This window comes from Somniosus microcephalus, chromosome 4 (assembly GCF_052327205.1).
Source record: "Somniosus microcephalus isolate GS21.2 chromosome 4, FLI_Smic_1.0, whole genome shotgun sequence".
Taxonomy (NCBI): domain Eukaryota; kingdom Metazoa; phylum Chordata; class Chondrichthyes; order Squaliformes; family Somniosidae; genus Somniosus; species Somniosus microcephalus.
Window position 1 is genome coordinate 337790306 of NC_140990.1, and position 24674 is coordinate 337814979.

The window sequence follows — 24674 nt, forward strand, 5'->3', positions numbered from 1 at the left end:
TCTACCTTTTCCACTTCTGATATTTTGTCAGCATCTGCCTCCTCCGTAAACACCGATACAAAGTACTCATTGAGTATTCTAGCCTTGCCCTGTGCCTCTAAGCATATATCACCACCTTTGTCCCCAATAGGCCCCACCCCACCTATTACTACCCGCTTACTGTTTACATGCCAGATGATGATTTTTGGGTTCTCTTATGTTAACTGCCATTCTACTCTCATATTCTCTCTTTGCCAATCTTATTTTCATCTTCACTTCCCCTCTCAACTTATTGTATTTGGTCTGGTTCTCCCTTGAAGAATTTACCCGACATGCATCATACACCCTCTTTTTTTGTTTCATCATCTTCTCTATCTCCCTCGTCATCCAAGGAGCCCTTGCTTTGGTTCCCTTACCCTTCCCTCTTGTTGGAATGTACCTAGCCTGTACTTGGAACATCTCCTCCTTAAAGATCACCCATTGTTACTGTGGTGTATGTAACCTGTTCCACCTTAAGAGAACTACCTTAAGAGATGTACTACTTTCTCTTGGCTGCTGTATACTGTAATACCGGTGGTGACCACACCGGTATACAAGTGTTGTGTAGGGATTTGCTGGGCAGTTCAGCCCTGACCTCCGAATAGTAAAGACCTGTTAAAAGTTATTCTTGTTGTCTGTGTCCAGTGATTGATCATACGCATAACTGGGACACAGGCTCAACAGTTACGTTACAGTTTTTCCTGTCAGTCTTTGGTTCCATTTACCCTGGCTTGCTCCTTTCGCATCCCATCGAAGTTAGCCCTATTCCAGTTTTGAAGTTCCACTCTAGATTGTTCCTTGCTCCTCTCCATTGCTAATCTAAATCTTATGATACGATGATCACTCGTACCCAAGTGTTCTCCCACAGACACTTGGTCGACCTGGCCCACCTCATTCCCCAGCACTAGATCCAGCAATGCCTCCTTCCTAGGTGGGCCAAGAACATACTGGTCAAGGAAAGTCTCCTGAACACATTTCAGAAATTCCTCCCCCTCCGTTCCCTTTACCCCAGCATTAACCCAATCGATATTTGGGTAATTAAAGTCCCCCAATATCCCCACTCTACAGCTCTTGCATATCTCTGCGATTTCCCTGCAGATTTGCTCCTCTACCTCCCCCTCACTATTTGGAGGCCTGTAGAATACCCCCAATAGCATGATCAAACCCTTTTTGCTCCTCAACTCTAACCAAATGAATTCCATCCATGTCCTCTCAAGAACATCCTCCCTTTCCAACACTACAATGTCTTCCTTAATCAGCACTGCCACCCCACCTCCCTTTTTTCCTTCCCTATCTTTTCTGAACACCTTGTACCCTTGAATATTAAGTGCCCAGTCCTCACCGTTTTTAAGCCATGTTTCCGTTATTGCCACACGGCTAATTGTGCTTTAGCTCACCAATCTTATTCACCACACGTTGCGTGATTACCTTCATGCATTCTAAACCCATTTTTGAATTTTTCTTAGTCTGCTCCTATCTATTATGGTACTACTTCCGCCTCTAGTACTATCCAACACACTCACTCTTATGCACCTTATTCCTACTCCTATATGCTGGTGCCCGCCCCCCTGCCAAGCTCGTTTAAACCCTCCCCAACAGCACGAGCAAATCTCCCTGCGAGATTATTGGTCCCGGCTCTGTTGAGGTGTAACCCGTCCGGCTTGTACAGGTCCCACCTTCCCCAGAAATGGTCCCAATGCCTCAGGAATCTAAAGCCCTCCCTCCTGCACCATCTCTCCAGCCACGCATTCATCTGTTCTATCCTCCTATTCCTGTATTCACTAGCACGTGGCACCGGGAGTAATCCAGAGATTACTATCTTTGAGGTCCTGCTTTTTAATCTCTTTCCTAGCTCCCTATAGTCTGCTTGCAGGACCTCATCCCGTTTTCTGCCTATGTCGTTGGTAACGGTATGGACAACGACCGCTGGCTGTTCACCCTCCCCCCTCAAGTGTCCTGCAGCCGCTCAGTGACATCCTTGACCCTGGCACCACGTGTACCCTGCATGGTCTGTATGGCACAGCTACTCATTAAATGTGCATATATACTTTTCTAAACTAAAATATCTTGCTTTATTTTATAGTACCTTATTCACCGGAGAAGGAGAATCGTTCTCAGACGGTCGTTTAATTCCTTTCTTGAGGATACTTGTAGAAGGTGACGCTGTAGGTGACCACACACAGCATGCCTGCATTTCAGAAGGACTGTGCACTGAGCCCATCAGAAACATGGCATCATCATTTTTAGTCTTTTGTGGTGATTCCAGGAGGTTCTCTGAAGTGTGCTCAACTACATTACTGTCTGGTATCATAGGTGTGGGGAGATCAATTGTTGTGGTTAACTCTGCCTTCTGCAACTCCACCTCAGAAGGTGATTCGTTATTTCCATCAGATTCTGCATCTTTAAACCGCTCTGCAGTTACTGGTTCATCCTGCACAGTCTTGTCAAATGGGGCTGAAACATTTGTCCCTTCCATCTGATCAGGTCCAGCCTGTACAGTGGTCGCTTTGTCAATTGGGGCAGAAACACTTGTCCTACTCATCTGATCTTGGTCCCACTCACAGCCGGCTCCTTGTGTTTCTTTGCTTTCTAACTGTTCATCTTCCATCAGGGCAGTAGACACACCAGCATCATCTGTCACTGGTTCACCTTCTGAAATAGACACTTTGATAGTACCATCAGCCTCCTCCATTAGTTCCACTTGCCCACTCTTGCCATAATTTGGAGTTTCACCTGCTTCCTGCTCCGTGGATGACTCCCCTGCTTTCTGCTCCGTGGATGACTCCCCCGCTTTCTGCTCCGTGGATGACTCCCCCGCTTTCTGCTCCGTGGATGACTCCCCCGCTTTCTGCTCCGTGGATGACTCCCCCGCTTTCTGCTCCGTGGATGACTCCCCTTCTTTCTGCTCCGTGGATGACTCCCCTTCTTTCTGCTCCGCGGAAGACTCCCCTGCTTTCTGCTCCGCGGAAGACTCCCCTGCTTTCTGCTCCGCGGAAGACTCCCCTGCTTTCTGCTCCGCGGAAGACTCCCCTGCTTTCTGCTCCGCGGAAGACTCCCCTGCTTTCTGCTCCGCGGAAGACTCCCCTGCTTTCTGCTCCGCGGAAGACTCCCCTGCTTTCTGCTCCGCGGATGGCTCCCCGGCTTTCTGCTCCGCGGATGGCTCCCCGGCTTTCTGCTCCGCGGATGGCTCCCCGACTTTCTGCTCCGCGGATGGCTCCCCGGCTTTCTGCTCCGCGGAAGACTCCCCGGCTTTCTGCTCCGCGGAAGACTCCCCGGCTTTCTGCTCCGCGGAAGACTCCCCGGCTTTCTGCTCCGCGGAAGACTCCCCGGCTTTCTGCTCTGCGGAAGACTCCCCGGCTTTCTGCTCCGCGGAAGTTTCGGTCCTTGGAGTTATTTTTTCTTCAGTCAAATCCACCTCAGATGCAACAGAACTAAGGGAAGGACCAAAAAGGTGCGTTTTGCTATTCTTGGTCAGGGGTGTGCTGAACGCACGAGGTCCATCAGCATTTACAGAGTCATTAAACTTGGGACTTTCCGACAACCTTTCTGCAGCAGCATATATTAAAGAGCTCAGCTGTGGAGTATGCTCTTTCAGATCAGATCGCAGCTCTTGTTTGGTGGCGCTCTCTTTGCTTTCCACCCGCGACTTCTCAAGCTGTTGTGAAGAGTCTTTGCAACAATCACAGTTTTTAGTTTTCCTGGTCCTTTTACTCCTCACATGGCACTCCTTTAACGGCTGGTTCTTTTTGACTGAAAGCTGCACATCTGAAATATTTGAGCAATCACTAGTTGACAAATCAGTCATTGAAGCCCCTGCCACATAAGGCAAGGGTTCAACATGGACAATTGTGCAGGCTTCTTCAGTTTTGCCCTGTCCTATATGAAGTTCAGTTTTTACATTTTCAACAGTTTGAGGTAGTGCTCTTGTGTCATGTGCTATGCTGTGTACTCTGGGGTCCTTTTCCACAGTTGGCTCTTCAACTAAAATCTGAACCACCGTAGACATCTTTGCAGCAGTATTCAGATTTTCTGTATCTGCCACTTGCTTATTTTCAATGTCCATTTCATTTTCCTTTGCTTTCTCTGAACATTTCATCTTTACAGTTTCATTTTCTGAGCGCAGTTGATTGCCCCGAGTCGATTCATGTTCCCTCACCACTTTGGTCTTGCTGTCCTCAAGGGACGGCTCGCTGGTCTTCGTTTTCCCCTTAGATGTTCTCTTTTTCTTTTGTCCATCCTGAAGTTTAGAGCTGCCTTCAGAACTCTCCGATTCAGTCACGTCACTGCAGCTGTTCTCCGCTTCAGATAAGCCTTGGGATGCCCTACGGGTCTGGTAGCGAGGGCGGCTTTTGCCAGCAGCTGGGGTAGCTTTGACGGCAGAGTCCTGAGAATCAGTTTTTAAAGCACTGCTCTTTTCAGTTGCTGACTTGCCAGATGACGTTTTAGAATTGTTCTCTTTTCCCTTTGCAAGCTCTTCATTCGGAGGCTTGCGCTGAAGAGGCTGCGCTCCCTCATTCTGTGATCTTTTCCCCAGTTTATTATCCTCCCTCTTTTCCTTGCTGCCTGTCTGACCAGTCACCGCCACTTCCAAGTGCTTCCTAGAAGAACGCCGTAGTGTTTTATTTGACAGAATTTTAGAAGTTTGTTCATCACTCTCATCTTGCGTGCTTGAAGCACCTTCGGATGAAGCTTTCGCTTTTGAGGTCACAGCAGTAGCTGCAGATTTTTTCCCTCCATTAGAAGTACTGCCTTTTGTTAGTTTGACATCTGTCTGAACCTCAGAATCTTGGCTGCAGTCAGCTTCATTAGGAGTGTCTCCGTCATTGGTTGAAGAATTTTCTTTGGCATCAGATGACTCCCCTTCAGACCTCTTAATACTTTTCGGCGACTTGGTGCGTTTAGTTGGTTTTTCTACGACCGACTCTTCGGTTTTATTTTGCCTGCGTCTACCTCGCTTCCCCCCAGTGATCGAGACATTAACTGATCCAGTTTTGGTCGTACTCAACAGGACTTCCTGGCCAACTTTATCCACCTTAAGCTGTGGTGTGTCTTCCACCTCCATCGCTTCATCCTGCTGAGGAACAAAAACATCAGCAGCCACTTGAGCAAATTTACCTACAGGCGAGTTACTGAAGGAGCATTGGGCGGAGGGATCAAACTTCTCCAGAGTAATAAATGACTGTCGCCTGCTGCCGGATTTCTGTGGTGTCCCAGAGATGACGTCGGAGGAGGTGGAACTTCCGCTGACATCTGCACTGCCGACCCCGGATTCAGCAGCGCCGCCACTGCAGTTTGACGTAGATTCAGCCACCATATTCCTCGCTTCCTCCTGTTTGCTATCGCAAGCAGGGTCTTTAGAATCTTCAGTGATTTGTTCGCTTGTACTTTCCTCGTGACCAGCACACTCCTGGTCAGTTCCTCGATCAGGCAATTTACCTTCACTGCTCGCCTCCATTGCAACCTGGGTATCAAGCTCATTTTCAGTTTCCATATTCTCATCCTGAAAAAAGAAATATATTTCTGAATGTTACAATTGACAGAACAAAGTAGGAGTAATCCAAACCGTTTTCCAAAACTGAGGTGCTCTTTACAGTGCAAGACTTAAGCACGCAATGGAGTTTGAACACTTTCCGTCCACTGCCAGCATCGAGCACCAAGGTTAGCGCAGCCAAATATAAACATTCCTTTACTCCGTGCAATACCTCGAATTCAGAAAAATGCCCCTTATTGCACCAGTATTCCAAGCAGAAACACTTGCCTGGCAACATGCAACATTCACAAACTTGTACTTCAGCATCCTGGTAGGCACATGCTTTAGCATTTTGCAAATTTAAGCCAGAGACCCATCCCCACAAGTGCTTCCATCAGAGGTCAGTATTAAACCATTAACTGGCCTCAAAGAACATTCACATCTCGGTGGAATGAATGTACGAGTAAACTCCACAACCTAATTACCTGACCTCAATAAATTCACCAAGCTGCATTTTAATACTAATACGCAGGGCAGCTTGTTACAGCATTAATTCAGCAACATTTGAGCAGTCGGACGTAGGTTCGTATCCCCAGCTACATCGATACAAGACAGAATTTGGGAAGAAAAAGGACAGGGAGAGTCTGCTTGGTGACCATTTTCAGAGTCTCAGAGCAGGATGTCCTGTTGATTATGAAGGTTGGGCCCAAGGTGGTGAAAGTGGATTTATAAAAAGAGGCTTTATGACCTAGGCAGACTGTAATACCCTGCTGAATCTTTCAGAGTGGCATATCCACCTCCAGACCAAAGTAGAATCAAATCAGTTAATTACTGATAAATCCATCAATAGTGTCATTCCTAAAATTACCAACATGCACCTAGCGCTTGCTGTATTGTTAAAAGCTGCTGGGTTACAACTCACCAGTGGTGGCTTTTCAGAAGTTTTGTCTGTTTCTTCAGCCTCTATTGCAGGTTTATCCCTGAAATAAAAATACAAACACAATCTGATAACAGAAGTAGTATGCAAAATGGGGCTTTTGGCTACATAAAGTTTATAAGCCTCATTAACTAGAACTTGTGAAATAGGAAATTTGAAAATGATTAAGAATGAGTTTTGTTTTTATGATGGACATGAAGCTGTAAGGTCAGTGGGGCGGAAAATAAAAATCATTTCTGCAATTACTTCAAACTGCGCTCAGTACAAACCAGAACAACGTAAAATCGCCCAATTCATTATGGGCTCAGACTAGAGAACAACCTTGTCTGCTCTTGTAGAGCTAGTATATTTTATAAAAGGCTTTTCATTCACCATTTCTTTAAGTAAAATGAGCTTCAGCGACTCTATAGTTAGGGGAACAGGAAAATACTATCAGTCTGTGGGGTAGCACACGGTCCACACAAAGGCATTTTTAAACCCGCCATCATGCCCCAATATATTGTTTACTAAAGTAAGCCCCGTGCTCAAGTATGTGGCAAGCTTAGATAAAATATTAATTTTTACAATGATTGTATTAATACTGAAAATGAACAAGGAGTAGTTGAGGTGAATAGCATAGCTGCGTTTATGGGGAAGCTAGATAAGCACGAGAGAGAGAGAAAGGAATAGAAGGATATGCCGATAGGGTTAGATGAAGAGAAATGGGAGGAGGCTTGCATGGACCAGTTGGGCCGAATGGCCCGTTTCCGTGCTGCAAATTCTATGTAAGATGGAGAATTGCAAATCTTGTAAGACTAAAGAGTCTGCCAGCTATGGTTGAGCTCCTGGGCTGTAGTACATCTTTAGCAGTACACTTGACACACACACAGCCCTCCCTATCCACATCATTTCAACAATTAACATTTTTCTAAAAAAGCCCAAGTAAGAGCTGCTGCGAGTTGATCAAAGCTTTGCGACATTCTTCACTGCAAGGCAGGTTGCTCGAAATAAAACAGTATATCCATGGTTTGCACAATTACATTACAGACAAACCGAGCTTGGGTGTCAATGAATTTCATTAACATGCAAACTAAATGGGGTAGTGGATACAAAGTAAGAGAATGATCTACTTACAAACTGCCCTCCTGAGATTGTGCATACTGGGAAAACAAGTGGGAATCCTGAGACGCATCCAAGTTATTGTACATTGCGGGAATGTCAGTCCTGTTTTGGGGGAAATAAATCTTAAAATGGACAATCCCTTTTAAATGCTTATTGCAATATAAATCTGCTGTATACGTTACACTGGTATGCAAGTCATGAAAAGCAAGTTTCATGCCAAACAGCCAGCAAAAAAAGATCACTTACATCAGTGCATTGCTTACACTGTTCCATGTTTATATCTCTCAAAATACTTAATTTATGTACTTCATTTTACAGTAATCAAAGTGTACTTTTAAAATAAAATGCTATTTAGAATGTTAAGACTTCAAAAAACTTGACAATTTTTCATCTTAAATTTTTTTGTACATGGCCAAATACATCAAAATAAATGTAATATCTATCGGCTTACTGATAATGTTGGGATCAGAGTGGGAACACAGGTGCAGCTGCAGGCTTTAGATGCTAACATGTGCTCCCGCCTCATTCACATGGGAACAGTTTGCCTGCACCTACTGCAGGTATATTAAAGAGTCTCCCACCGCCCCCTTCCCCCACAGCAAAGGGGATGGTGACCTGATGTAATGGGTCTCCGCCCCCTTTTCCCGCTCTGTAGCCCCTGGGAAATGGGCATCCCCTCCAGGCAATGACCACACTTGTCTCCTTAACCCACCTCTTTGTCTGGAACACCTCTTTCTGATGCTCGGTCAGTATCCTCTGTTTAGGTTCAGGTGGTATAAACACAAAATCTACCGATTTCTCCTCCTCTAGAAGTAGCTCGCGTCGTGGAGTTTTGGGAGAAGAAAAATCCAATTTCAACTGGAAGCAGAGAGATATTTAATCGGGCTCATCCAAACAATGAATATGTAGCAGAAAGCCTTCAGACTCCACAAAACAAGAGCAGTGTCAACACACCTGCTCTAAACATAGTCTTACTGGAAAATTTTAAGATTCTAAAATATAAAATTCTGTTATAGAAACTTTGGTGCTTTGAAGTTCAATACTGGAAGATTTCACATCAATGCTGTACTACTGAACTGAACATCCCACCAAAAAAAGGTCCCATTTGATAACTCATTAGCTCTCCAAAAGGATACTTAGCAGAACACAAACCTTTAAGAGCCTCCTGTCCCATATACATTTTAAATACTTAAATTCTTACAACTTAGAAGCAGTAGCCTCAAACACTGATCACATCAGCATTATGTTAGCAATGCTTTGACTTCAATAGGTCACTATTTTATACACCCAGCCTCATTCAAGCGCAAAACGTTTGTACTCAACTTACTTTTGCTGGAGTTTGAGGTGAACTCTTCTCTCTCAGTTCTTCAGCTCTAGCGAGCAATGACTCTCTTTTTCCAACAGCATTTACTTCCACGCCACTGACTTTAGCATCTAACTGGGAATTTTCTGACTGCAAAAAAAATATACATTAAAAAAATATAGTCCACTGATGCAGCCGATTGCTAAACATCCTACGGAAAATATATGCGATCAGCACATGTATTCTTCACCTACAGCAAAGAATCAAAAGGAGTTGCATAGAGACATTAGGATGTGTTCAGCTCTTGAGAATGGGTAGGCTTCAAAAAATTCATGACAATGTTGCCCTGGTTTTATTCTAGAGCTACATTTGCTTATCTCTCTCTCTCTCTGTCTGTCTAAATATTTTTCCCAGGCTAAGATACCTTACCAATCAATCCCTCATTAAAAAGGCAGTTTAAAAGTCACACATGATTGATGCACCTTTGAAATTTCATTTGGATAATGCCAACAACTGGGAGACAGGAAACCACCATTGGGAGAGCCGCTCACAGCTAGTACCACTTACAAAAAAAACATTGCACAGCGGCAAAACAAAATGCACTTTAAAAAATGACTAGGAATGTGGGTGCCACTGACAAAGCCAGCATTTATTGCTCATTTCTAGCTGGCCCGAGAAGGTGGCGGTGGGCTACCTTCTTGAACCGCTGCAGTCTGTATGGTGAAGGTGCTTCAAAAATGCGGTTCGCCGTTTTAATTTAACTAAGTGGGTTGCTGCCATTTAAGAGGGCAGTTAAGGGTCAACCATGGTGTGGGATTACCATCAAATATAGGCCAAACCATGTAAGGGTAGCAGGGTTCCTGCCCTAAAAAGGACATTAGTGAACCAGTTAAGTTTTTACAACAGACAGTTTGATGGTCACTTTTACCAGCGTTACTTATTTTTTTTTAAAAACCACAGAATTCAAATTCTCAAACTGCCATGCTGGGGTTTGAACTGATGTTCTCTGGATTATTAGTCCAAGCTTCTGGATTACTAGTCCAGTAACATAACCACTGCACTACTGCATCCCTGCGCAGGCGTTGAAAGTGCAGAAGTATAAAAAAGACTTGCATTTATATAGTGCCTTTAACAATCTCAGGACGTCCTGAAGCGCTTTACAGCCAACGAAGTACTTTCGAAGTGGAGTCACTGTTGTAATGTGGGAAACGCAGCAGCCAAATTGCACACAGCAAGCTCCCACAAACAGCAACGTGATAATGACCAGATCATTTTTTTTTGTGATGTTGATCGAGGAATAAATATTGGCCCAGGACACCAGAGAAACATAGAAGATAGGAGGAGTAGGCCATTCAATGCGATCATGGCTGATCATCCAAATTCAGTACTCGGTCCCTGCTTTCTCCCCATATCCCTTTAGCCTTAAGAAATATATCCAACTCCTTCTTGAATATATTTAATGAATTGGCCTCTACTGCCTTCTGTGGTAGAGAATTCCACAGGTTCACCACTCTTTGGGTGAAGAAATTCCTCCTCATTTCTGTCCTAAAAGGCCTACCCCTTATCTTTAGACTGTGACCCCTGGTTCTGGACTCCCCGACCATCGGGAACATCCTTCCTGCATCTAGTCTGTCCAGTCCTGCCAGAATGTTATAAGTTTCAATGAGATCCCCTCTCATTCTTCTAAACTCCAGCGAGTACAAGCCCAATCGTCCCAATCTCTCCTCATACGTCATTCCTGCTATCCCAGGTATCAGCCTGGTGAATCTTCGCTGAACTCCTTCCATGGCAAGAACATCCTTCCTCAGATAAGGCGACCAAAACGGCACACAATACTCAAGATGTGGTCTCACCAAGGCCCTGTATAACTGTAGCAAGACATCCTTGTTCTTGTACTCAAACCCTCTCGCTATGAAGGCCAACATACCATTTGCCTTCTTAACCGCCTGTTGCACCAGAGATAACTCCCCTGCTCTTCTTCAAAATCGTGTCATGGGATCTTTTACGTCCACCCGAGAGCAGACGGGGCCTCGGTTTAACGTCTCATCCGAAAGACAGCACCTCCAACAGTGCAGCATTCCCTCAGCACCGCACTGGAGTCTTGAGTGGGATTTGAAAGCACAACCTTCTGACTCAGAGGCGAGGGTGCTATCAACTCAGCCACAGCTGACACTACTTAGTAATATCTTCCGTTACCTTGCTTGATTTCCCTATTGCCTCCCACCTGTCTAATTTCAAGCTCATGTTCCCTGCCATTTGGAGGAATTAATAACTTGGCTGGATCAATTCAGTCAAATCCCATCATAATGTTGAAAACGTCAAAAGTCTCTTTCCCAAATGAAATACAAATAATTTCCTTAATTTTACCTCACAGCTTAAATGATCAGTATTGGCACTGGCGTGTGAGCCTAGATATTTGTGCTCAAGTCTCTGGAGTGGGACTTGAGCCCACAACCTTCTGATTCAGTGTGAAATATTTTGCTCCACTATTGGGTCTCCAAGAAAAAAAAGGGTACATTTGCAGCTAGGAATGTCATAATTTGCTCACATAGCTAATAATTCTCAAATTTGTGAAAAGATCGTACAAAAGAGCGGATAGCATCCCTGGACGGGTACTCAAGGAATGTGATCAGCTGGCTGATGTCTTCACCACCATCTTCAATCTGTCATTGGCCCAGGCAGTAGTCCCTACATGCTTCAAGACCGCTACCATTATTCCTGTGCCAAAACAAACAGCTGTGACGTGCCTGAACGACTATCGACCTGTCGCACTCACACCCATCATAATGAAGTGTTGAGAGAGACTGGTCTTAGCCCACATCAAAGCCAGTGTTCCTGCCTCCCTTGACCAACACCAGTTTGCCTATCGTGCAAACAGATCAACGGAGGATGCAATCACAACTGCTCTACACTCGGCACTGAATCACCTAGATGGTAAGGAGACCTACATCAGAATGCTGTTTATAGACTACAGCTCAGCATTCAACACTATCGTCCCCAACAAGCTGGCCACAAAACTCCAAACTCTTGGCCTGAACACTTCCCTCTGCAACTGGACCCTGGACTTCCTAACAAACAGACCCCAGTCTGTCAAATTAGGTAACCACACCTTCCCCCCCCCCCCCCCCCCCCCCGACACAGGGGCCCCACAAGGATGTGTGCTGAGCCCCCTCCTCTACTCCCTCTTCACCCACGACTGCGTGGCTGTTAATGGTTCCAACACCATCATCAAGTTTGCGGATGACACCACGGTAGTAGGCCAGATCACCAACAACGATGAGACAGCCTACAGGGAGGAGGTCCAGCATCTCGTGAAGTGGTGCGCCGATAACAACCTGGCCCTTAACACCAAGAAAACAAAAGAAATCATTGTGGACTTCAGGAAGTCCAAAGGCGGAAGCCACACCCCCATCCACATCAATGGGGCTGTGGTGGAAAGGGTGGACAGCTTTAAGTTCCTCGGAGTCCACATCACGGAAGACCTCTCCTGATCCCTCAACACCTCCTCTCTGGTGAAGAAGGCCCAGCAGCGCCTATATTTCTTAAGGAGGCTGAAGGGATGTAATCTGTCACCCCTGATCCTCTCTAACTTTTACCGCTGCACAATAGAGAGCATCCTGACAAACTGTATCACAGTATGGTATGGCAGCTGTAGCTACTATGACCGGAAAGCCCTGCAGCGGGTAGTCAAAACTGCCCAACGCATTACCAGCACCCGGCTACCGACCATAGAGCACATATGCCAGAAACGCTGTCTACGGAGGTCACGGTCCATCATCAAAGACCCTACCCATCCCAGCCACAGTCTGTTCGCCCTCCTACCATCTGGAAGACGCTACAGATGCATTCGCACCCGTACGACCAGATTTAGGAACAGCTTCTTTCCCAGGGCTGTCATCCTACTGAACTCCACAAATAAACTCTAAAGCCTGCACATCTGCCAATGCACTTTATTATGGTCATATTTATGTTAATATACTACAAGCCAAATGTATGTTGAATGTTTAAATGTCTTAATCCAAATGTACACTCTCAGGAGCCGCAAGCCTACATTTCGTTGTACTGCACTTGTGCACTAACAATGACAATAAAAGTTGATTTGATTTGATTCAACTCATGAGTTTAGAATATTTATTTTGGATTCTTGTCTTATTATAGCATCTTGGTGCTGGGCCACAGCAGAACCATCAAGTGTGCCATACAAACTTACCAAATCTGAGTACGGTCCACTTGACTCTTCCATCAACTCTAGTGCCTCAAAACCTGGCAGGATTATGGGAGTTTTCTGCTTGACTTGGCTTAATACTGGCCTACAGCGAAGTAGTAAATGTTTTAGTGAAGCAAAAACTCAACTTGCCATATACACTTTAAAAGATCTCCGCAGAGAAAAACCATCGAACAATTACAATACATTACTAATTCAGAAACAACGCAGCGTTTAAAAAAAGTTAAACCTGTTAAAACTTAAATTCAAAAGCACATGCATTAAAAAGTTAAAAATCAGAGCAGCTTTGATTTAAAAAAAAAAAATGAAACGATAGCCTTGAGAATAAATGAGCTCAAAGAATACACAATAAAAGTCTGGCCAATCAATGTCTTAAAGCACATTAAAATAAATTTAAACAATTCTTGAGCAGAATGGCACTCAATTCAACTGAAGCATTTCAAACTGTTTTGTCCCAATATAAAAAAAGGTCACGCTCACTTCATTTGCTGCGGGTAGCTTAGTGCTGTGGTTTTGGCAAATGTAGCGTTCCAAAACTGTGCGGTCTGGTTCCTGATCTGCCTGTTCTTGTGTAGGAAAGTGGTGCTGAGCAGTGACGACAGTTGTTCCAGCAAGTCGCTGTCATAGGGGGATGTGTAACGGGACTGTAGGCAAAGGAGAATATCTGCGTACAGCTTCTCCAACTGCAGGAAAAAGAGCAACAATTCACCCACAAAACCAACCAGGCATCCAATATTTCCAAACAGATTATAAATCTAACCAAGACTACCACAAAAGCAGAAAATTCCACCCCTTTAAAAAAACAAAGGGTGGGGAGGATGGGGAAAGGAGAACATTTTAAATAAGACAGCAATCATTACACAACTTATAACTGCCTGGTTACCTTGTTGCACAGATGAGTGGTATACACCTTTGAAGTGCCATTAACTGGGCTAAAAAGAAAAGAAAAATACAACAGTAAGAAATGAAAGGCAGTGACATGAGCAATAAACAATGACAAAATAAAACAAGGCACTAAGCCAGCTAGTGCCATCAAACAACCTTTCATTATAATAAACCTAACTATGTAACTGAAGTAAAAGGGAAACAGCAAGATATGCAGAAGCTCAATCCTGGAATTCAGTAAACAGAGGTAGAGCAAACAATACGGGCAGCAACAATCACTTCGGAGGAACTTGCACCTCATTTGAAACAACCAACCGCCATACGCCCAAAAGTCCGAGTACACAGTGAAGTTATAAAACCACTTTGCAAAGTTACCCGAGGCATTCCAAATAATGTGTGAAAGTGAAAGTTTGTTGCATTTGCACAAAACTAATGAATAAATGGAGTATACCAGTAGTTACAAGCAGTGGAGTTTGAAAAACCACTTAAAATATATGAAATAACTCCCGACAATGATGGCAGCTAGCAGCTTTAATTTTTTTTTTTTTTTTTTTTTTTTTTTTTATAAACGGGAAGTGGGCATTGCTCGCATTTATTGCCCATCCCGAATTGCCCTCAAGAAGGTGTTGGTGAGCTGCCATTTCAGAGGGCAGTTAAGAGCCAACCACAATGCTATGGGTCTGAAGTCACCTATAGGCCAGACCGGGTAAGGACGGCAGATTTCCTTCCCTAAAAAAGGACATTAGTGATCCAGATGGGGTTTTAACAACAATCCATCACCAATACTGATACAGTACTAGCTTTTCTTATTTCAGATTTATTTAATTAACTGAATTTAAATTCCCCAGCTGCCACGATAGGATTTAAACTCATGTCTCTGGATTAGTCCAGGACACGGGATTACTAGTCGAGTAATAAAACCACGATGCTACCATATCCCACGACTGTACGTAGAATTTACATCACGAACACAGGCCATTAGGCCCAGTCTGTGTTCATCCTCCATACCTTTTATTCCCTTCTCCTGCAACCATTTATCTAACTTTCTCTTAAACGTTAGCATGGTCTCTGCTTCAAGCACCAACCCCAACAGTGGTGCATTCCACAGTCTCACAACTGTGTGTAAAGAAGTTTCTCCAGTGCCCTGTCCTAAATCTGTTAAATTTAATCTTGTATCTGTGCCCCTTGTTCTAGGTCCCTCAATCACTAGAAACAGTTTGTTTCTTTCTTCTGCCTTTCAATTTTAAGCACCCCTTTTCAAATTATCCATAATCTCCTGTTATAAAAACACCCCAATTTTTCCACACCTCTTTGTATTTGTATTTCTTCACATCACACACTGTCCTAGTGAATCTGTGCTTTACACCCTTGCTTCAGCTTCCTTCCTACAGTGTGGAGTCGAAAACTGCACATAGTATTCCAAATGTGGTACATTCACCAGTGAAGCTCAATTTTGATATACTATACCTCTTGCCATTAAATCCACTATTCCATTAGCTTTATCTACTTGAGATGCTGCTTTTACGGTCTTGTAACCCAAATCCTTCTGCGCCTCTACATCACTCAGTTTCCCCCAAATTCTATCAAAATGTACCACCACACATTTACTGCCATTCCATTTGATACTTCTTTGCTCATTCCACCATTTTATCAATATTCCCTTGAAGCTTCCTTTCGTCTAAGAATTATTTACTATGCTTCTTTAGTATTGTCTTTGAATCTGGACATCTCTGGATTACTGGTCCAGTAGCAACCACTGTACTGCCCTTAACTCTTATTGTTTCCTTCCTTCTACAGGAAACTTTGTGATATCCGGCACCAACGGGACCGAGCTGTTGCCGTCCCATCAAAACTGCCGGACAAACCAGCGCTAATGTTGAAACATACGGAGATTTTGAGCTCCGTATCTGGCAACAAACCCTGTTGCTTAGCAACAGCTTCTAAACAGTCGGCCGTACCTTGCAAGCGTCTCTGTAGCTTAGCAACAGCTTCAGCGAGACCTTGCAGAGCCTGACTGGTGAAAAAAAAAGCAACGAAAAGAAAAAAAAACTAAACAGCTCCTGATTTTTGCCGGTGGCTCGAGCATTCTGGACAGTTAACCTCCGGATAAACCAAAGTTTCCTGCAATCAGTTTTTAAATCCAATTTGCTACCCTCCCTGTAATCCCATACCCTTTAAATCTTCTCCAGTAGTCTCCTGTGTGGTAATTTATCAAAGGTTTTCTGAAAGTCCATGTACACCACATCATTTCCCCATATTGGTCACCTCATCAACTCTGCCAAACGCAACCAACCCTTCTGAAATCCTTGTTGGCTGCCTATAATTTTCTCTTCATCTAGATATTTAGTAATTTTATCTGTCATTAAAAATTCCAAAATATACCCCACCACACATGTAATTATCCAGGTTAGCTCTGTCTCTCTGACTAGATCTAAAAAGCTTATTTAATTATATACTTATGGTATCAGACATGCAACTGTGTGTGGATTCCTAGCAGCACAAACTAACAAAGCTAGATCACTGCCAATCAACAGAGAAACTTCCCAACACACAAAACCTTCTAACTGAACTGAACAAAGGAGTAATTAACCTCTAATTGACCCGTTATAGCAATTACACTTTGTGGCATTAAACAGACAGATAAGATTACACAGTTGCACCGCAGCAGCAGATTAATACATAGCCTTATATCACTTAATCTGCTATTTAGCTCGGGTTTGCTGTGAGCAATGCCACAGACAATCTTCTATTATCTCACTAAACAGATAAACAGTCAATTGTGAACTATAATGTACAAGATGATAATACATACTTTGAAGTCCTTTCATAGAAGGTGGATATGGAGCCTGCCAAATTGGTAAACACTGCTTGAATTGCTGAAGCCAGGGACAAGTGAGTGAAGATACTGGACAGAATGCCAACAATACCACCTCCAATGGATACCATTCCTGCTGTTGGCGTGTCAAATTGAGATTCCTTGGAACTTAGCTCATGAAACGCATCTGTGATTTTCACTAAAAGTTTAAGCAGTGAAGTTAGATTTCCTAGAGGTTCCTGTTTTTTCTTTAACCACTGGGTAGGGGTGTGTGGTGCTAGAGGAGGGAGGGAAAAAAAAGCCTCAGTTATCCATGGTAACACTTCTTAGTGGCAGAAGCCAGGCTTAGAGGCACCGTTATCTCATTTTGGGGTTTTCAAGCAGGCCTAGTTCTGGAAATAGCAAAAACAGCCCTTTATGAAAACTCCAAGCACAGATTAGCATAATTGCTGTTGGGACAAGCTCTAACCATGGCAGGTATGTATAGAACCTGTTTTAATGCCAAAATAAACAGTTGCCAAATTATTTTTTTAGAAGACATGATAAGGGATGAAATAGCAATCATCCCAATGAACACTCCCACAGGCTAAATTCAGAGTATGTATCGAGTTCAAATTGAAACTACTACACATTCTGCTGGGTATCTGCACTTGTTTCAATAACAATTTTCATTTATATAGCGCCTTTAACATAGTAAAACATCTAGGTGCTTCATAGGTGCGATCAAACAAAATCTGACATCGAGCCACTTAAGAGATATTAGGACATGTGACCAAAATCTTGGTCAAAGAGGCAGGCTCTAAGGAACATCTTAGTGGGAGAGGTAGAGAGAGGAAATTACAGAGCTTACGGTCGAGGGAGCTGAAGGCACGGCCACCAATGGCGGAGCGAAAAAAATTGGAGGAGATGTGCAAGAGGCCAGAATTGGAGGAGCGCAGAGATCCTGGAAGGTTGCAAAAGGTTACAGAGATAGGGAGGGGAGAGACTATGGAGGGATTTGAAAACAAGGATGAGAACTGTAAAATGGAGGCTTTGCCGGACCGGGAGCCAATGTAGGTCAGTGAGCAGAGGGGTGATGGGTGAACGGGGCTTGGTGCGAGTTAGGACACAGGTAGCAGAGTTTTGGATGAGCTCAATTTATAGAGGGTGTAAGGTGGAGGGCTGGCCAGGAAAACATTGCAATAGTCTAGTCTAGAGGTTAACAAAAAGCACGAGGATTTCAGCAGATGATGAGCTGAGGCAGGGGTGGAGATTGGCGATGTTACAGAGGTGGACGTATGTGGCCTTGGTGAAGGAGGATATGGGGTCAGAAGCTCAGCTCAGAGTCAAATAGAACGCCAAGCTTCTGCCTCATTCAAACAAAAAGGTAAAATTTAGCATGTAGATTAGAAAATTCAAGGCACAAGTACAAATGCAAGGTGATTCAAGTGACTTTCAAATTTAACATTTTTAGATTTAAAAAATATTTTGGTGTATCTTTGCGATCAAGCCCAAGCAAATGCAACAGTCTTGTCAAAGCACAATCAGCTAAAAATAGTAAACCTCCCTCTCTTTTGCCCAACAGTAACCCCAACTTGAGGAACACCAGTAATGCACCCGTGTCAGTTAAAAAAAAATCCATAGTAACCATTTCTTTTGTAAAATTGCAAAATGTGAATTTTGTAACCAGTTAGAGGCAGCTTTGCACTCTGAACCTATGCCAGCTAGGACCTGGGCTGAGACTGCCTAAACACCATGTTTGATCTGGATTCGAACCCAATGGCCAGGGATAAAAGGACAGCATGCTAATCCACTGCAGCACAGTGTCAAATTGAGTTCTTTATTGAAATTACGCTCCTCGGCACGGATTTTGCAGTCAGTGGCGAAGGGACAGCGTAGATTTCATCTATTCCAACATCAATTTGAATTTTCCGCCATTTATAGGGGATCTATTCATCCAGCAACAGGGCAGGCAGCAGGCAGGCTGATCAGCCAATCAAACTGAAGAATTCTCAGACAGCAAAGCAGGAAATAAAAAGTGTGGAATTTAATTCACATTTTAATCATTATACAGAAAGCAAAATGAAAACTGGGAGACATGGGATTAAGGGAGAAGCTGAAATATCAAACAAACTTCAAAAAAATTAAAATATTCGAAGGAAACAAGACTCCTCACTTGTAAAATTTGTTTTTCAGGGCCAAAGAGGTTGTTCAGCAGTAATTATGACTTACTACGCCATTAAAAACTCAGTTACTCCTGATTGAACAAGGCTCAACATTCATTGTTTTTTTTTTTTTTTTTAGTGAGAATAGCGCATAAAAAGTTGAAGTTCATGTCAAATCAGTGATTCCGTATTTATTGCATGGCGAAGACTGCAACAGCGCACCCTGTGGGGGAGCAGAGTATCACTGACAGCAACTTCCAGATTTCCTTGTTTAACTGCGCATGTGCGAACACCAGAAGTTGCTGAGAGTTTTACACAGTAATGATGGAGAGTGCAGACAGTTTTGCAGTCATTACAACTGCAAATTCTGGGCCATTAAGTAAGGAGTGGTGGAGGAATCAAGCAGTCAATGGGCAAATCACTTCAGATTTCATGACAATTTCTAGTAGTTTATCTAGTTAGTAAAATGGACAGAAAACAAGGTGAAACAGCGATTTACTTGTACAGGAAACTCTCTGGTATCCAGCACCGACGGGACTGGTGTGTTGCCGGTTGATCAAAAATTCTGGATGACGGAGAGGGTTATCTACTGAGGCTATTTTTAACAAAGAAATTTTTTTTTAAATCAAGAAATGTGCTGTATACAGTAATTGGGTACTCCCCTACAGAATGTTGTGTTAAATGGATGGTGGAAGATGCTTGATTAAGTACAGTACTGCCAGTTGAGGGTAATGCAATGCAATGACTACCAGCAGCGTGGGAGACACACAGTACCCCTGTAAAATGGCGGATCAGAAGAGACTACCGGCAGCGCGGGAGAGTCAGACTCCTGTTATTGAGGTGTTCGGACTCCTGACAGCGCCAAGAAGCCGAGTAGTGGCAGTTTGGAGAACTACCCCCACTGACTAACTCGGCCACCGCGGGAGACTCGGACTCGGCAACATTTCCGGTTATTGAGGTGTTGTTTTCGGAGTGAGAATTTTGCCGGTTAAGAGAATTCCGGATATTTAGATGCCGTTTAAACTAGAGTTTCCTGTACTTTCAATTTATATACTGTACTCACTGCTCATGATGCGGTCTCCTCTACATTGGGGAGACTAAACGCAGATTGGGTGACCATTTTGCTCAACACCTCCATTCAGTCCTCAAGCGTGAGCCCGAGTCGCCTGTCACTAATTTTCTCTGCCCCACTCCCACCTCAGCCTCCTACACTGTTCCAATAAAGCTCAATGTAAGCTCAAGGAACAGCACCTCATCTTTCTATTAGGCACTTTACAGCCTTCCGGACTCAGAGTTCAGCAATTTTAGATCATAACCACCGCTCCCATTTTTTCCCCAGACAGCAGCTGTTGGTGATGATTCTGCCATTCCCATTTACACCTCCTCTAGGCCCACCTTTTGCTTCTTTACTTGTCCCATTACCATCTCCTTTTGCCTTGCACCATCATCCCTTTTGTCATTTAATCTCTCTTGCCTTCCATCCCATTACAGACCTTTCCTTTAGTTCTTTTTCCCCCTCCCCTCTTTCCCTGCCTCGACTTGCTTAAAGCCCGTTACATCTAGCATTTTCCAGTTCTGACCAAAGGTCATCAACCTGAAATGTGAACGCCGTTTCTCTCTCCACAGATGCTGCCAAACCTGCAGAGTATTCCCAGCATATTGTTTTTATTTCAGAAAACAAGATTGTTTTATCAGAATTCTTTGTAACCATTTAATTGTTAGAAAGAATCTTGATGACAAGATCTCAAGAAAAAATTGTACTGATTCGCAGCCTCTTCTAGTTCCAGTTATACTTGGAGCAGATGGGCAAGTAAAATATTTTATTACAGTACCTCATAGGAGGTGCGAATAAATTGAATCAGTGGTAAAACCTGCTTAGCAAATAAAATCTAAACCACAAAGCTACTCAGCCACAATTCTCTCAACTTACAATACATATTGCAGGGGGGGAGGGGAAAAGAGGAGGAGGAGGGCAGTACTTACTGTTCGTTTTTTGCTGAAACTTTGTTGAGAATTGAGAAAAGTCAACACACTCGATCATCACATTCAGGATATGAACAATGGCATCCAATGTGGATAAGTTCTGAAGAGGAGAGGAAACCTTAATAAACATATTCCTTTACTCTGATGCGAAGCCTTTGTGTAGAGCAGCAACGTTACAGGATTGAGAGAGATGAGAACGGTCATTCACCCACTTTAGCTCATCCATCCAGAAAGACCCTAATCTCCCACCATGCTATCCAGAGTTTTCACCTCCACTACTTAACCTGCAGTGCATTTTATGAGCTGATTACACTCAAGAACTCCCTGATATTACTCCTAAATGGTATTGGCATGTTATAGATTAGTTTGAAGTAGTAATCCAGATATACTTTTCTATACAGTTTGCCATTTTGTATACTTCTATAAAAGGTTACTTCAGCTGGTTCCTTTCAAGGCTGAAAAGAACAAGTTTTTCCAGTCTTCCCTCATAACTCAGTCTTTTAAATGTTAGGTTTTAAGGCTAGAGATTCTTCTTTCAACTGCCTTGAATGGATTTCCTTTTTGTCTTGATGACCAGTACTGAACAGATCACTCAAGCTGTGGTCTGGACCTAAACAATGAATAGTTAAAACATGACTTCCTCCAACTTGCACTCTGTACAGTTCAATTCTCTTGTCGTTTGCTGTTCCAGATAGCACATCGGCACATCTTTCATAGATTCCCTCTATTTTTCCATCTTATTTCCCCAATTACAGCCTGCAGACAATTAAAGCAAATGACCCAATAATCCTAAATTCTATGATAAAGGTGTACAATTCCTGCACACTTGCTGGTGTCCCTTGTCCTTAGGTTTCATGCTTTTAAAATTAGCAGTTACAAGTAGCTTGGGAATGGATAACACAGGCTTGGATTCAAAAACTGGGAGCCTCTTGCCATTTCCCAGATACCGAGCCACAGAAAAGCAGGACAATGGCACTATGACTGAGGAGTTGGACTGGAAACAACACAAATAAAATAGTAGGCAATTTTAGCTGGGCCAACAGTAAGGGGACGCCAGCACCCCAGGTTAGTGAAAGGGGAACAGGAAGAAAAGCTAGTGTAAACATGTACCAGTACAGAATTGGGCTCATCTGTGGTTCTCCCTGAAAACAACCTGCCAATAGCCCTTGGGTGAAACACAAGGATGGCCAGCATCCAAGAAATTTACAAGGAAACATAGAAGATAGGAGCAGGAGTAGGCCATTCGGCCCCTCGAGCCTTCTCCGCCATTTAAAGAGATCATGGCTGATCATCCAAATTCAGTACCCTGTCCCTGCTTTCTCCCCATATCCCTTTAGCCTTAAGAAATATATCCAACTCCTTCTTGAATATATTTAATGAATTGGCCTCAACTGCCTTCTGTGGTAGAGAATTCCACAGGTTCATCACTCTCTGGGTGAAGAAATTCCTCCTCATTTCTGTCCTAAATGGCTTACCCCTTATCCTTAGACTGTGACCCCTGGTTCTGGACTCCCCGACCATCGGGAACATCCTTCCAGCATCTAGTCTGTCTAGTCCTGTAAGAATTTTATAAGTTTCGATGAGATCCCCTCTCATTCTTCTAAACTCCAGCGAGTACAAGCCCAATCAACCCAATCTCTCCTCATAAGTCATTCCTGCCATCCCAGGTATGTCTGGTGAATCTTCACTGCACTCCCTCCAAGGCAAGAACATCCTTCCTCAGATAAGGTGACCAAAACTGCACACAATACTCCAGATGTGGCCTCACCAAGGCCCTGTACAACTGCAGCAAGACATCCTTGTTCCTGTACTCAAACCCTCTCGCTACGAAGGCCAACATACCATTTGCCTTTTTAACCGCCTGCTGTACCTGCATGCTTACTTAGCGACTGGTGCACAAGGACGCCCAGGTCTCGTTGCACTTCCCCTTCTCCCAATCTATTGCCATTCAGATAATAATCTGCCTTCCTGTTTTTGACACCAAAGTGGATAACCTCGCATTTATCCACATTATATTGCATCTGCCATGCTTCTGCCCAAATCATACTGGAGTTTCTCGGCATCCTCCTCATAGCACACACGCCCACCCAGCTTTGTGTCGTCTGCAAATTTGGAGATATTACATCTAGTTCCCTCGTCCAGATCATTAATATATATTGTGAATAGCTGGGGTCCAAGGACCGATCCCTGCGGTACCCCACTAGTCACTGCCTGCCACTCGGAAAAAGAGCCGTTTATTCCAACTCTTTGCTTTCTGTCTGCCAACCAGTTCTCTATCCAAGTCAATACCTTGCCCCCAATCCCATGTGCCTTAATTTTACACGCTAATCTCTTACGCGGGACCTTATCGAAAGCCTTTTGAAAATCCAAATACACCACATCCACTGGTTTTCCCTCATCTATTTTACCAGTTTCATCCTTCAGAACAGAACAAAATTGGTAGGAAAAAGGTAAAGAGGGGGACAAAGGGTGGCTGCTTGGGATAAGAAATAGGAGCAGGAGTAGGCCATTTGGCCCCTCGAGCCTGCTCCGCCATTCAATAAGATCATGGCTGATGATCTACCTCATCTCCGCTTTCATGCACTATCCCCATATCCCTTGATTCCCTTAATAATGAAAAGTCTATCGATCTGTCTTGAATATACTCCTCCACAGTCCTCTGGGGTAGAGAATTCCAAAGATTCACCACCCTCTCAGTGAAGAAACTGCTCATCTCAGTCCTAAATGGTCGACCCTTTATTCTGAGACTGTGACCCCTGGTTCTCCACTCCCCAGCCAGGGGAAACATCCTCCCTGTCAAACCCTGTAAGAATTTTGTATATTTCCAATGAGATCACCTCTCATTCTTCTACACTCTCGAAAATATAGGCCCAGTCTACTCAATTATAGAATATTTAATTCTAGAATAATTAAAAAATTGAGTATCAGAATAAAATAGCAAACTTCCCAATTTCAACAGTGTGGGGGTGATGTTGAATTATCAAACTGCAAATCAAGATCTAAAGTGGACAATGAAGCAACACTAAAGTGGAACTCTAACATTACTTGGAGCCGAGCAGCAAGGCCCCTTTTATTTGAGAGAGTTTGGATTCCAAACACTTACTTCCATCACACACAGTAGAGGTTAAGTTACAATTCAGATGTTACATTCCACTAAGATTCAATGCTTCCACATCAGGGGTAATTTAGCAATATGTCCAGCTAAAGCACTCTCAATATTGGAGAATAGTAAATCAGTTCCATCCAACAAACACCCTGCTGCCTGCAGACACAGCTACTTACAGATAAGGTGGCATCATCCAATGCTGGTAAGATTTTGGCACTTAGTTCCTCACAGCATACATTGGCTTCTGCTGTTGCCACCAGAGCTGCGCAACGTGCAAATGTTTTATACAACTCAGCCCACGTCCTCAGCAGTGACTTCATTGTAGGCTGAAGGGTGGAGAAGAAAGATTCATTTTTCATCTGCTGGCTACAAAAATGCATATCCATTGCATCCATGTCATTCTTCATACGCTGCCTTTAACTATTAAACAAAGTGAATGCACATCTACGCCATATACAAAGCTAACCAATTCAACAGTTTGACTATAGTTGTAACCAGTTCTGGTTAAATGGACCCGCAGAAAGAATGCCTTTATCCCCCCCCCACCTCAATAGAAATGTCACCCCTCCCACCTGATGAGCAATGTCAGCTCCAACCCAACCCAACCCCCCTTCCACCTGACCCACGATTCCTGCCTCGACCCCCCCGCCCTCAACAAACGACGTCCATAGCCAATATCTTCACTCC

At 43.7% G+C, this 24674-nt stretch overlaps 1 protein-coding gene across 5 annotated transcripts in view; it reads right to left on the bottom strand.

Moving 5' to 3' along the window:
• The window catches only part of rif1 (replication timing regulatory factor 1), a 79058-nt gene that overhangs the window by 19124 nt on the left and 35260 nt on the right, over positions 1 to 24674 (bottom strand). For all 5 annotated transcript variants that reach the window (XM_085986933.1, XM_085986935.1, XM_085986936.1 and 2 more), the window contains 11 exons: positions 24164 to 24313; positions 20882 to 20981; positions 16752 to 17031; positions 13938 to 13986; positions 13535 to 13737; positions 13040 to 13139; positions 8854 to 8979; positions 8239 to 8384; positions 7539 to 7628; positions 6411 to 6468; positions 2105 to 5518 (listed from right to left, as the gene is read on the bottom strand). In XM_085986933.1, coding sequence (XP_085843059.1) covers positions 2105 to 5518; positions 6411 to 6468; positions 7539 to 7628; positions 8239 to 8384; positions 8854 to 8979; positions 13040 to 13139; positions 13535 to 13737; positions 13938 to 13986; positions 16752 to 17031; positions 20882 to 20981; positions 24164 to 24313 — 4716 coding nt within the window. The remainder of the gene's footprint in view (positions 1 to 2104; positions 5519 to 6410; positions 6469 to 7538; positions 7629 to 8238; positions 8385 to 8853; positions 8980 to 13039; positions 13140 to 13534; positions 13738 to 13937; positions 13987 to 16751; positions 17032 to 20881; positions 20982 to 24163; positions 24314 to 24674) is intronic.